Raw genomic sequence first — 13862 nt, forward strand, 5'->3', positions numbered from 1 at the left:
GTTCTTTGCCTCACCTCTGTTGGCCCCCAAATTTGGCCTTGGTGCCAGCAGAAGGGAGGAGGATGCAAAATGCCATGACACCAAGCCAAATGACAGCTCTTTTTGGAAAAATTGTACCACTGATGACACCATCATCAAAGATGCCCCAGCACTACTACATTTTGCTGCACCAACAGATAGTTCACAATGCATACAAGTGATTCATAGTCCAGGCAAGTTCTGCAAGCAGTTCAAAGCAGAGGAATCCATCAATATGTTCATTTCCTCCCAAAGTAAATAGACTCCTTGATTGAGCATTACTTGTTAAGTTATTATTCATTGATGCATCAGTTTATACAGTTTACTGTGATAGCTATCATAGAAGCTGTAGTTTGGTTTTATCTTTGTCTCACCGGGACTGGGATGAAGATAGGAATTCTGGCAATGATGGCTAAAAAAAAAAATATATATATATGGAACATTCCAGCAGGCACTAAAAGAAAGCAATTTTCTAAACAATTTAGTATCCTGAATAGAATTAGATATAATGAAAAGGAAAGGTGAAAGTAAACAAACAGATCTGTTAACCTCCTTTTTTGTTCACATATTAAAACAATCCTCAACAGCTGTTTACCCAATTTAAATTAAACCATTTAAATCGCATGAAGAGAAATTAAAAAAAATATATTTGGATCCATTTTTCCATGAGGGCTCCTCATATATGATATATGGACATATGCAAATACAGACATACAACACAAAACACAAGTGTGCATACATAACATACAACACATAAGACAATAGTAAAGGCCTTGTAGCTTTATACAGGTGAAATCTCCATTGCAATGTTTAAAAACTCCACAGTCAAAAAATAAAACTGATCAGGAAAACATTAACCTAGGTCTGTATGAGCTCAAAAAATAAAATAGAACTTCATGGTGTGGGAAAAGGCAATAATAAAATAGATATTGAAAAAGACATCCTGGTTACCACCTGGGTTTGCCTCTTTTTTGGATATCCCATCCTTTTTCCTGTAACTTGCATAAAGGGTCTGAAGGTATTCCCACAAGTAAGCCCCAAAGCTTTTTACATTTGAAATAGGCTTTAATGGTGTTCATTATTCATTAGCCTCCAGGTGTGGGAGAACCACTGTTGCAGATGTAAGAATAGCCAAACTGGACTTCTGGATATCAGCTGTTATGGATTTGAGCCAAATCATCTTCTTTTTGGTCTGTAGAAATCGCTTTGGTTAGTCTCTCTGGAATCCAAAACAGCTGCTGTTCTCCCTGTGGAAAAACACAGAACCCCAACTCCAGACAATCACTGGGTCAGGACCTTTCCATTGTCCTGTTAGAATATCCTTCCAAAGTACCTTAGGCTTATGTACATTTTTTGGACACATATGCCTTTCCACAGCACTAAGCCCTGATGAATCCAAATTTAAAAAGTTTAGAGTAAAAAGGGTTATTTTAAGTTTATCTTTGGGGAATATATACCCCTTCCCAATTTCTTCTTTTTGCTTTAATAAGTACATTTTAATAGTTTGATGAGCTCTTTCAACTTTGCCTTGTCCCTGTGGATTGTGTGGGATTCCTGTTATATGAGTAATGCCAAATGATGAGCAAAATTGTTTAAAAGAGATAGAAGTATAACCAGGGGCATTATCTGTTTTTAACTGTTTTGGAATGCCCACAGTGGCAAATTTTTGTAAGCAATGAGCTATAATATCTTTAGTTTTTTTCTCCGGCATGAAGGGAGCCCATCAAAAATCCAGAAGAAGTATCAACTGTAAATGGAAATATTTTAATTTTCCAAATTCTGGCAAGTGTGTGATGTCCATCTGCCAAATATGGTTAGGTATCAGTCCTCTAGGATTGACTCCAAGATTAACTTGTGGTAAAAAGGTCATACAATTTTGACATTGTTTTATTATTTGTCTAGCTTGTTCCTTAGTTATTTTAAAATGCTTTTGTAAAGTATTAGCATTGACATGGAACCTTTTATGAAAATTTATAGCTTCTTCTATTTTAGAGAAAATATGTATGCCATGTGTAGTTTTATCTGCTAAATCATTGCCCAAACTAAGGGCTCCAGGCAATCCTGTATGTGCCCTGGTATGTCCTATAAAGAATGGATCTTTTCTGTCCCAGATTAGTCTTTGAATAGTGGAAAACAAAGAAAAAACAGTAGAGGAAGGAGAAATCCTACCAGCATCTTCAAGGGATACTATAGCATTAACTATATACTGACTATCAGAAAATAAATTAAATACAGAATCTCTAAACATCACAAAAGCTTGTAATACTGCATTAAGCTCTACCTTTTGAGCTGATTGTTTGGGTAGTAAAAATGTAAAAGTTTTATCAGGTGTAACTACTGCTGCTGTACCATTATTTGACCCATCAGTGAATATATTTGGAGCATTCATGATAGGGGTTTTTCTTGTCATTTTTGGAAAAACTACAGGATGCAATGACCAAAAAGACAATAAAGGATTAGATGGTAAGTGGTTATCAAATGAAACATTAGATTTGCACATGATTATTGCCCAAGTATTTAACTCATTAGCTAACTCATCAATTTGATCCATAGTACAAGGAGTAATAATTTTATTGGGAGAAATTCCAAACACTCCCTTTGCTGCTTTTATTCCTTTGAGTATTAATTGTCCTACAGCCTCAGGATACCTAGTAAGAATAGTATTTGGAGAATAAAATAAATGTATCCACAATAATGAACTTTCTTGCCAAAATACTCCTGTAGGAATATTTTTTGTTGGTAGTACAATAAATAATAAAGGCAAACTTATATCAATTCTATCCAAATGCATATTTTCAATATGTGTTTCAATGATTTGTAATGTCTTTCTTGCTTCAGGCCTTAACATGCGGGGTGAATTTGCATCTGATGGACCTTTTAGGATATCAAATAAAGGTCCCAACTCTCCTGTTGGTATGCCTAGATAAGGCCTTATCCAATTTACGTTTCCTAATAACTTTTGAAAGTCGTTAAGTAATTTGAGTTGATCTACTCGTATTTAAATTTTTGGTGGATGGACGATGGTTGAGGATAATAGAACTCCTAAATAATTAATTGGAAAATTTAATTGCACTTTATCTATTGCTATCTCTAGATTATAATTTTTTAATAAGTTTGTAAGTGTGGCATAACATTCTAGCAATGTGTTTTTATCTTTGTGTGCTAATAATACATCATCCATATAGTGAAATATTTGTAGTTCAGGATTTTGATTTCTAAGTGGCTGGATTGCTTTGTTAACACAAATTTGACACATAGTTGGGCTGTTAGCCATCCCTTGAGGGAGTACTTTCCATTCATATCTCTGATCAGGACCTTCATGATTCAGTGCAGGGATAGTAAATGCAAAACGTGGACTATCCTCAGGATGAATTGGAATTGAAAAAAAACAATCTTTAATATCTATAGCTAAAACATACCAGGTTTTTGGCAAAGCAGACAATTGGGGAATCCCCGATTGAGCAGGTCCCATAATAACCATCTCATTATTAATGGCTCTTAAATCTTGCAGTAATCTCCATTTACCAGATTTATTTTTGATGACAAAAATGGGAGTATTATGGGGAGATATGGAAGGTTGTATATGTCCCTCCGCTAATTATTGTTTGACCAGGTCATGGGCTACTTGTATCTTTTCTTTAGTCAGGGGCCACTGAGGAACCCATACTGGTCTTTCTGATTTCCAAGTAATTTTTATTGCCTCAGTGACCCCTTCTGAAAATCCAACCCATGTCTGTCCATTCCTTGATCTATTTGTATTGGTGCTGCTATACCTTGTTCTTGTTTTTCTAATCTTTTTCTTTCCTAAAACCTTGTCTAGCCATAATAGTGGGTGCATTTTGATTGATGTTATTTGTTAATGTCAAACCTGATTGATCTAGGACATCTCGTCCCCATAAATTCAGGGGCAGCAGCTTTTTGAGTCACTCGCTTCTCTGATGGCCGAGCCCTCTGAGCGCCATGGCACTGAGGTGCTATTTTACAGTGGCCCCCAGCATCAGAGTCGTCCTGTGGAGAGAGGCTTTCTGATTCCTCCAGTAATGGCATGGTCCTGCCCGAATGTTGTCCTTCCAGCCGCTACAGCGACCAAGCTGGCTCAGAGTGCCAACGGACAGCAGAGCAGAGTGGCATGTGGGGACAAGAAACTGACAGCTGAGGGTTGTACCCTCCCTGGAAGACCAGCTGCGCCCGGGCCTCCCCATCGCACAGGGACACAGAGCAGGAACATGGCTGGCTGGGAGCTGCTCACCCACAGCCACAGGCCGTGTATCCTGCAGCCAGTCTGCAACCACACATCCTCCTGCTGCTGCTGTAGGCACCCAGAGCCCCCCGCTGGGCCCAGGGGCTTTGCATGATCTCAACTCGACTTAGCTGGGATGTGCCCAAGCTCCTGCCCGTGGCTTCCTGTTGACTCTTTGGGGGGACCCACTACGTGAGTAGCTCCAGAGGCCCCTGAGGCCCCGACCAGAGCTGCAGCAGCATCTGGGGCCTCTGGAGACCAGCATCGCCCAGTCAGCGGCGGGTGTGCGGCAGGAGCTGCGTGAACACTGGTAGGAGGTGCGGCAGCCACGGCAGACTCCGGGGCCCTGCAGACACCGTGTTTCTTCAACCAGGAGGCCTCGAGTCTTGAACAGGGTTAAGAGAAGGACACAGCAATAGTCTGTACACTCCCATGAACACACCCGCGCACGGGGTGTGTGTGTGTGTGTGTGTGTGTGTGTGTGTGTGTGTGAGCGCGCGCGCACGCAACCTCCTGCCCATTTGACGCCTCTATAGGCTCACCCTGGCACCTGTGAGAAAACACAACACCATAGCACTACATGGCCCTCAGGGCCCAGGGCTGTCACTCGCCCTCTGCCTCTTGTGGCCCCTTTGCTGCCCCACCACTGTGCGCTCAGGGAAGGGGGCCACGGCAGGGTCTTCCAGGATGCCGGGCCTCTCACTGCCTCTCACGGGGAACAGAGAGGGTGAGGCTGAGCAGCTTACCCCACAGTCCCTCTCAACGGGTTTGTAGGCCCACCTCGAGAGCACATTAGGGAAGTTCCCGTGTCTCGACCTCATGGACGGAGGTCCACCACCAACTTCTGGGCAACCTGCAAATGCTAAAAACCACCACCAAGCACCTGGGTTGATCCAAGACGCAGACTCTCGATTGACGACTCGGCCTTATTAAGCTTTGTCTGTCTTCTTGGTTTAACATCCTTAGAGTCTACACCAATTTGTGCCTTGAAACTTGCCGGTGGAATCAAGACCCTCCCAGTCTTTCTGGGTGTAGTCCTCTCTACTTGGACAGGCTTTGGCTTCTGCATGGCTGCAGGACTTCTGCTGTGCTGCAGGCCTGGTGTTCAAAGGGGCTCGGTGGCAGGGCCTGTTGTAGCCCCCAGAGGAGAATCAACATGTCCACGTGTGACAATAAGATTCCTTTGCAGATGATTGATTCCACAGAAGGGGAGGGGCTGCTTCCACAAAAAGAAGTTGCGGAAGAGCTGGGGTTCCAAGTGAGGGCTGCGTCTTCCCTGAGTCCCCTCCTGTGTGGGAGGACCTTGCCTCCTCCCGTCCAGTACCTCACCAAGTGCAACAGACCTGGCAGCAGGAACTGCAGTTGGAGGCCCTCACTGGCTGCCATCAGGACCCTGGCACTGCACTGACCTCAGATACTCATGGCCAGTCTCTCCTTGCAAGCTCCCTAGGGTCCTGCTCTGACACTGCCACCTTTAGCCACGATCGTCCCCACAGCGACCACCCCACCACTCAGCCTCCAGCCGCTTTCCACTATAATCCAGCCAACTTGGCTGCCATGGGGACTCAGATGTCTGGTCACTTCAGGTGGCCAGAGCCGGCTCACTCTCCCTCCCCCTTGCAGCTGTTGTCCCTGGGCTTGTGGAACATGCACAGGCAAGCCCAGGCCTCGGGACGTCATGGAGGACCTTACTGGTTCCAGTCGCTGTGGTGTTAGCAGCCAGGGAGAAGCTGTATGGATTCTGTTGAGGTTTGTATCTAGGAACATCCACCCTAAAGCTCATGGGGTAGACAGTGTGGCCAAGGAGTGGCCCTGAGTGTTAGAGATCATCCCAGTGACCGTGTCCTGGTGTCCCGTCCACGCCAGGGGTGGACTTGGAGGTGGGGCACGCTTCCCTCTGGTAAGACGACAGGCTCTGGTCTGGGCCTTTGGGTTTGAGCATGAGATGGTGTTAGCCATTCTTCTTCAATTTTCAGTTTGATTTTTGTTTGTTCTACTTATTCTAAGAAACCGGGTCAGGCAGATCCATTATGCACATCTGTCCTGTTTCTCTCCTGTAAGTGTCCTAAAGTCATATCAAAATGTGTATAGAGACCCTACTTTGGAATGAGGACTCCTGTCCCTAGCTAGGGGCACCTGCTCCTGCCAAGTTCCTCTTAATGGCCTCTGCCCTGGGGGGAGTTCACCGCGGAAGCCACACATGGGACAGTGCCGTCACCCCCCTTCAAGACGCAGCTCTGGGGCAGGAGTGACGCAGAGTGCGTAAGACCAGCTGCCCTGGGTATCCGCAAGCCTTGGCCCCAGGACCCCCAGAGACACCCCAACCACAGCGGGCACAGCCTACGCAGGACCCATCACACCCTGCTTGTCCCCTGGCTCCTGCTGGTTGAACACCTACTGCAGTAAGTTCCATGCAGGTAGCAGTTGTGCAGGGCTGTCCAGGAGCGATGACCGCAAAGGGCCTGCACTCCTTCGGTACTGACTGGTTTGGGACATTCTCAGGATGTGGAACCTGAGGACAGAGGTCATTGTCCTGCTGCAAGCACCCCCAGATGTGATCACTGGGGCAGCTTTGGCTCCGTAACATGGAGCCAAAAACCTTGAAGAGTATTTGTTTTTGATTTTTAAGCTTTATACTAAACCCCTGCCACACCTTTGTGGGAGGCACCCCATCCTCTGTGCCCTCTGTTAATCCAGCTGTCAGAGCCGCTGTCCCTGAGACGGCTGGAAAAGCAAATACCATCCTGCAGGATGGGGCCAGTACTGGTAGGGACAGAGGCCAGCACCTAAGTCTCCCTTTTGTTTTGTTTGGTCTCACTTTGTGGCCTCAAACGATCCTGCTGCCTCAGACTGCCAAGTAGCTGGGACCACAGGCACGTGCCACCACACCTGGCCAAGATCTCTAGATAATTGAAGAAAAGCATTAAGTCCATGCCTCATGTAAAAATCCAGCAAAAAATCCAAATGCATCCGATATCTACATTATGTTTAAAATGAAGCTATTTAATGCTTTTATAAAGTAATGCGGATTTGTTTATCTAGTGTTCTACAGAAGTAAGACTTGCAGAGCTGTAACTCAAAAACATATAAGCTGTAAAAGGTTGACAACGTCTGTCTTATTAAAATGTTGTGCATTGCAATCATCAGTCCTTAAAAATTCTGCAACCAAAGCCAAAGGGCAGGTGAAAATATTGGAAACTTGTTCACAACTCAGACAGCAGAGAAAGAGGTGAAATCCTTCGTGGCAAAGAGCTAAGAGATGTGGAAGACAACTGCTCAGGGATCACTCTGAGGACCCTGCCTTCACACTGTCACTGGGTGCCCGTCACTCTCCTGGACACCAGGAAGTGAGTGAGAGGTGCCCTGGACCCTCACCTAGGACTCAGGCCAGCCTTCTCTGCTGAGGACACTTACACATGACTGAAGGTGCACACAAAGGAACATACAAAATCAGAAGCTGTCTGGCCAAGCACACCTTAAGAGGAGACTGCAGGTCATCCCGGTGTCATGGAGGATGAAGCTAATGGTGGCACCAGCGGGGCAGACCTCAAGGCAAGCACACAGTAGCATGACTACAGCATTTCCTCGATCGTCTTGTTTGCCCACAGTGAAATAAAACACGCAAGTGATGCTCCCGCAGAAAGCCACCCCAGGTGCGTCCCAGAAAAGCCCTGCACAGAGGACGGGAGTGTGGCCGACTCTTCCTCCCGCTGGACAGCACCAGGCCCTTCACAGACGCCCTGAATGGAGTGCTTCTCTGCTACAGGCCTGGGGTACAGCCAGGTGTCACCTCCAGACGTCATGGCACTACCACCCACCAGGAGCCTCGGGAGGTCGGGGAGACCCCGCCTCTCCTCACACTCCTGGAGGGCCACCCTGGACCTGCACCTCAGGCGCAGGCGCAGATAGAGGCTGCCCGACACCCTGGGGGAGTCCTGGGTGGAGAAGGGGCTGAGCTTGCTCCCGAGGGGAAGTAGACCTGGGAAGGTCATGGACCACTGATGGCATTCAACTCTGCCAATGCCATCTGCCTGGTACTTCTGGGCTCCCTGAGACAGAAACAGAATGGCCTGTGCGCCACCCCTTGGCGATTTCAGCCAGCTGACATTCCTGAGGCTGACTCTACATTGAGCCTTTTCTTGGCCCAGTTCCTCACATTTCCAGCATCCGGGCTGTGATGCTGCAGCCTTGGGAAATGGACTCCTCCTTAATCCAGTCCAGGAACCCCCAAGATAGCCCACCGGAAGGGCAGCTCTGGGGGTCAGCACTCTGGGGGTGGCAGTGGACAGGTACCCAGAGAACTTGTTCTCCTCTTAATTCCAGTTTAATGTGAAGATGGAAAGGAGACCAGGCAGGGAGGAGAGCGCACCCACAGAGAGGTGCTCGTCCCACTGCAGCTCCTGCGCTGAGGCCACGTTGCAGGGCGCTGGGCGTCTGCTCCAGGAGCCTGTGCCCTGCGGGGAGAGCGCGGGTCCCAGGCCAAGGGCGGTGGCTGCTGTCCTGAACTCACCTGTCCGGATCCCTCTCTGGCAGCAGGCGAGGTGCAGGTGGCGCCATCAACACCCCCTGGCTTGCGCCCTACGGGTCCCTCTGCGCTCTCCCCCAGGCGCTCGCAGGCTCCTATGAAGCCGAAGCTGAGGGAACTGAGGTCAGTGCCCAGCAGGAGGCTCCGCACCAGGTGGTCAGAGCTTCAGCAAGGGATGGAGGGGAGAGGAGCCATGTCATATGGGCAGCGAACCACACTCCGTGCCGTCTGCAGTGGCTCAGGTCCCCTGGCCGCAGGGCCACCGCAGGAAGCGCAGTCTTGTGGCGCCCTCCGGCTGTTTCTTCCTCTGTTTCTTTTTTCCCAGGACCTGGGGACGATGTCCTGGAGATGGCGGGTAATACACCCGGTGCCAGGTCTCCCACCCTGGTGGGTAGACTCCACAAGTGAGTTGTGGTCACCCCACAAGGCATGGCCCGTGGGCTGATGGGGCAGGTCCTGGCAGTGGAGCCACGTGGTGGAGACAAGGTGGGTACCAGCACTGGTCCCTACGAAGTCACATTCACAACTTCACTCTGAAGCTGACCAGCGCCACCCGACCTGTGCTGGCCAGGAGTGGGAACAGAACTGGTGGCCACGGGCCTGACCAATAGTTTTCTTAAGTGGGTGGTTATTGACATAATAAACTACATTCTTAGGATGTCTTGCTGCATCCCGTGATTTTGGTAAGTTGTGTTTCCAGTGCCTCAAGACTACTTTCCCACCTCCCTTCCCCTGCCTCCCAGGCTTCCTGCACCCTGCAGCCTCCCCTGGCCGCAGAGCTCAGGACCCCCACCCCTGCTATGGCCCTGACAGGGTCTGCCCTTGACCTGAGCCCTGAGGTGGGAGTCGGGGGAGGGTCTGTCTAAGCCCCTGAGGTTCTGTCATCAGGCCCCATCTGCCCGTCCACCTCCTGAAGACAGCAGTGAGTCCAGCCAGGGCCTGGCTGGGAACCCCTCATCTCCCCAAAAGCTAAGGTGCACAGTGGGTGCCAGGTGGGGCAGGGGAAGCCCTGGGCCCCTGGGCACACCTGCCTTGCAACCCTCCAGCAGCACACTCCAGCCCTGGGAGCAGGCTGCGTGCTGGGGTCTGGGGGCTTTCAGGGTTCCACCTTCAGGGCTCCCGCCCCTGCTGAGGCGTCATCAGCACGTGGAAGGAGAGGGCTCCCAAAGCTGAAGCAGCACAGGAGTGAACGGGCCCCTCACCTCCCAAGGCCCTGGGCCCCGTGGGGCGGGGGAGAGGGAGGCCAGGCCTCCCTGGGGCTGAGGAGGGGCCAGTCCCAGCCAGGCCTCTCCTGGGGCATCAGTCTGTGGGGACACAGGAGTTTGGTTTCCCTCCCCCACACCTGGAAGGGCCCGAGGCGTGGGGACCAGGGCCATGACCCTGTGGGGAGGCGTCTACAGAGGGCCCCAAATGGGGGGTTTTCAGGCCAACCCAGGGGGTTGTCAGGACGATGAGGGATGCCCACTGCCAAGGGGGTCCTTCCATGCTTCAGCAACTGGGTAAGGATGGGCAGGGACCCAGGCTGGGGACCCTACCCCAGGAGCCGCGGGGGTCTGTGCTGGGCAGTCAGGCCAGGCCCTCCAGGAGGGAACTCGGCCCAGCACTGGACAGTGGTCTGAACAGAGAAGTGAGAAAACATCCAGAGAAACTTGTGGGATTTTCAGAAACTGGACAGGGAAGGGATTCTGCAGCCAGCGGGCTGCACACAGTGCGTAACAAAGTAAGGGGCTCTGGCAGGCGACAGCAGCCTGGGAGCTGAGGAGAGACAGCAGCGTCCAGTGAGCACCCCGTGTGCGCGGGAGGTCAGCCGGCTCCACCTGCAGGCGGCAGCATCAGGGCCAGGGCCTTTTCTCCAGTTTTTTGTTGTTCCCAGTAAGACCACGGACGACTTCTGAAACCTAAGAAAGAATGTGAAGTGAATGTTGTCCCGGGGAAATCCACAGCACAGGGAAGAACACTGGGCAGGAACTTTCTGTCACCCTGCAGTCACATGTCATCAGCAGGTGACCTGCTGGACTCCTGACAGCACACCTGATAGCCGTGAGCTGAAGCAGCAATCAGAGGGCCCCAGATAAATAAGGAAGACAAATCAAGAAAACAGAAGGTAGAGCCAGGAGGAAGGCCCTCGCAAAAATAAAAGGAGAGGAGATCTGGAAAATCAGAAACAGCCACAAGGAAATGACCATGTGTCCTGTGAGGCCACCAGACAGGGGTATATAGACCCTGGCTCCGGAGGCCCCACACCTCACTCCTCCCTCTCCACCTACTCCTCTCACCTCCTCCACCCTCCACCTCCAGAACCATGACCTGCTGTGGCTGCTCAGGGGGCTGTGGCTCCAGCTGTGGGGGCTGTGGCTCCAGCTGCTGCAAGCCCGTGTGCTGCTGCAAGCCCGTGTGCTGCTGTGTGCCAGCCTGTTCCTGCTCCAGCTGTGGCTCCTGTGGGGGCTGCAAGGGGGGCTGTGGCTCCTGTGGGGGCTGCAAGGGGGGCTGTGGCTCCTGTGGGGGCTGCAAGGGGGGCTGTGGCTCCTGTGGGGGCTGCAAGGGGGGCTGTGGCTCCTGTGGGGGTTGCAAGGGGGGCTGTGGCTCCTGTGGGGGATGCAAGGGGGGAAGTGGCTCCTGTGGAGGCTGCAAGTCCAGCTGCTGTCAATCCAGCTGCTGCAAACCCTGTTGCTCCTCAGGCTGTGGGTCCTCCTGTTGCCAGTCCAGCTGCTGCAAGCCCTGCTGCTGCCAGGACAGCTGCTGCAAGTCCAGCTGCTGCAAGCCCTGCTGCTGTCAGTCTAGCTGCTGCAAGTCCAGCTGCTGCCAGGACAGCTGCTGCAAGTCCAGCTGCTGCAAGCCCTGCTGCTGCCAATCCAGCTGCTGCAAGTCCAGCTGCTGCAAGCCCTGCTGCTGCCAGGACAGCTGCTGCAAGTCCAGCTGCTGCAAGCCCTGTTGCTGTCAGGATAGCTGCTGCAAGTCCAGCTGCTGCAAGCCCTGTTGCTGTCAGGACAGCTGCTGCAAGTCCAGCTGCTGCAAGCCCTGCTGCTGCCAGTCCAGCTGCTGCAAACCCTGCTGCTCCTCAGGCTGTGGGTCCTCTTGCTGTCAATCCAGCTGCTGCAAGCCCTGCTGCTGCCAGTCCAGCTGCTGTAAGCCCTGCTGCTCCTCAGGCTGTGGGTCCTCTTGCTGTCAGTCCAGCTGCTGCAAGCCCTGCTGCTCCTCAGGCTGTGGGTCCTCCTGCTGCCAGTCCAGCTGCTGCGTCCCCGTGTGCTGCCAGTGCAAGATCTAAATCTCTGACTTCAGGCCTCTGGGTTTCTCAGTGTCTGGAGAAACCGTTTCTTGTCCCTGGTCAGCTCCTGTCCACTGGCCTCCCTGAGGTGACTACAACCTCTCCTGCCTTTCATCCTCTGCTCTCACCGCCCTCTCGGGTGGGCTCTGTCTCCACTTTTCTCCCTCTAGAGAGGCATGTTCCTAGGTGCCGGAGAGAGGCCTTCCCCTCCGCACGTGCCTAGCTGACAGCCACAGTGACCATCGCCTGCCTCTTTCCGGGCTTCTCAGATGCAGGGTCCCACCCCACAGCCAGGCCAGGTTCCGGGCGCTCACCGAGGATCGTCTTAAACAACTTCTTGACCCTCAGCACCTGGGTCCTCCCGGGCCACTTCCTGCTCCTCTGACTCACTTCCCTAAGAGGTTTCCTTCCTTCCTGTTGCTTCCAACTTCTCCTGTTTTAAAAAAACAAAATAACAAACGAACTTCCTTTTAATAAAGCCTAAGCTGTGTGAACCAACTGTGTGCCTGGTGCAGTGCTTTCTTTCCCACCTCCTCCCTCAAGTAGCTAATTAGCAGCTCTAGGTGCGGGGTAGCGGTCCATTCCAGGGGGCCTGGGACTTTCACATAGAGTGACGCCCAGCACTTCCATCTTCCTGAGGCCCCCATACACCTCCCCCGTCTCTGCTTGCAGGGTGCAGGCTCAGTGGGGTGGGTTGGCCTCCAGAACCAGTCAGGAAGGGTGCTGAACGCTGATTACTGACAGTCCATGGAGTGGGACTTTGTGTGCATGAATAACCAAGTAGCAACTCCCTCTTCCCACTCTCCTCTCTAGTCCCAGTACAGAAATGCTGGTCCTTGGAAAGGCAGGGCCCTTGGAGGGTCCCAGGGCAGGCTAGGGTCAGGGGACAAGAGGAGAAAAGCCCCAGGCATGCCCACTCCCTCTGGCCACAAGTCCACATTTGACAGATGCAAAATGAGTGTTTTAGGATGATAAACAGACGAGGGCTCTAATCGCCAAAGGTCTGCAGACACTTAGGGGGTGCCCACGGCCGCTGAAAGAGTAATATCCCGCAGGAGAGGGAAGCTGAACACGGCACATTCTGGGGAGCCTCAGGAACGTAAAACTGCCCTGGGCCGCTGTGCCACCCAGCTGGCCTCCTTGCCACGCAGCCAGCTGCTCTGGGCTGCAGCACACGCTGGTCCAGAAGCAGCGGGTCACCTCTGGGTGGGCGGAGGTTGCTGAGGAGGCTGCCCGCCAGCAGAGCGTGGAGGGAGAGACTGGGAAGCCCACCACAGGAGAGGCGTGGCCGGGCAGGGGCTCCCAGCCACACTTGCAGCCAACCCTAATAATGCAGCCCGTGCAGGGACCTGGAACGGCCACTCCAGAGCCAGGACTCCCCAGATGAGAGAGAGGAGCTGGGGGAGGACATAGGCGAGCACAGAAACGAGAGGCTGGTGTCTCCACCACAGGGAGGAGGGGGCAGGCACCCTCCAGGTCCTCTGGGAGAACACGGTGACTCCACTTGGCAGTGCCGGGGAGAAATGGGGCTCAAGATGCCGGAAGGATCTCGGTGCCGGGGAGCACTGCCCTGCCCTGGACATAGCACCTGCCACCTCCCCACATAAAACAGGGCGGGTGGCCCCCGCAGCAATGGCGAGCGAGCCCCAGAGAGCCAGCAGCCGGGGACAAAGTTCCCCATGTCCCGCCCACTGTCAGTGTCTGCAGAGACAAAGGGACTTCCAACCCCCAATACCAAGGAACCTCAGAAGAGGACCAGGGCTCCCCGGGAGCGTTCAGGATGAACTGAGGCCCCTGGAGCAGGGAGCTTTCCC

The 13862-nt window shown here is 52.1% G+C and overlaps 1 protein-coding gene across 1 annotated transcript; it reads left to right on the forward strand.

Annotated features, from left to right (window-relative positions):
* The first annotated feature begins 11085 nt into the window (after window positions 1-11085).
* Window positions 11086-12048, forward strand: LOC143390594 (uncharacterized). Its single transcript, XM_077108733.1, has 2 exons — window positions 11086-11528; window positions 11790-12048. The coding sequence occupies exons 1-2, from the start codon at window positions 11086-11088 to the stop codon at window positions 12046-12048; spliced, it is 702 nt and encodes a 233-aa protein (XP_076964848.1).
* Window positions 12049-13862: the final 1814 nt, after the last annotated feature.

This window comes from Callospermophilus lateralis, chromosome 2, assembly GCF_048772815.1.
Source record: "Callospermophilus lateralis isolate mCalLat2 chromosome 2, mCalLat2.hap1, whole genome shotgun sequence".
Taxonomy (NCBI): Eukaryota; Metazoa; Chordata; class Mammalia; order Rodentia; family Sciuridae; genus Callospermophilus; species Callospermophilus lateralis.

Bases quoted from the DNA above. Each gene is read 5' to 3' on its own strand.
- LOC143390594 (XM_077108733.1), top strand. From the start codon at position 11,086: ATGACCTGCTGTGGCTGCTCAGGGGGCTGTGGCTCCAGCTGTGGGGGC. The intron at 11,529-11,789 runs GTCCAGCTGCTG...CTGCAAGTCCAG, and splicing joins TGCCAGGACAGCTGCTGCAA to CTGCTGCAAGCCCTGCTGCT.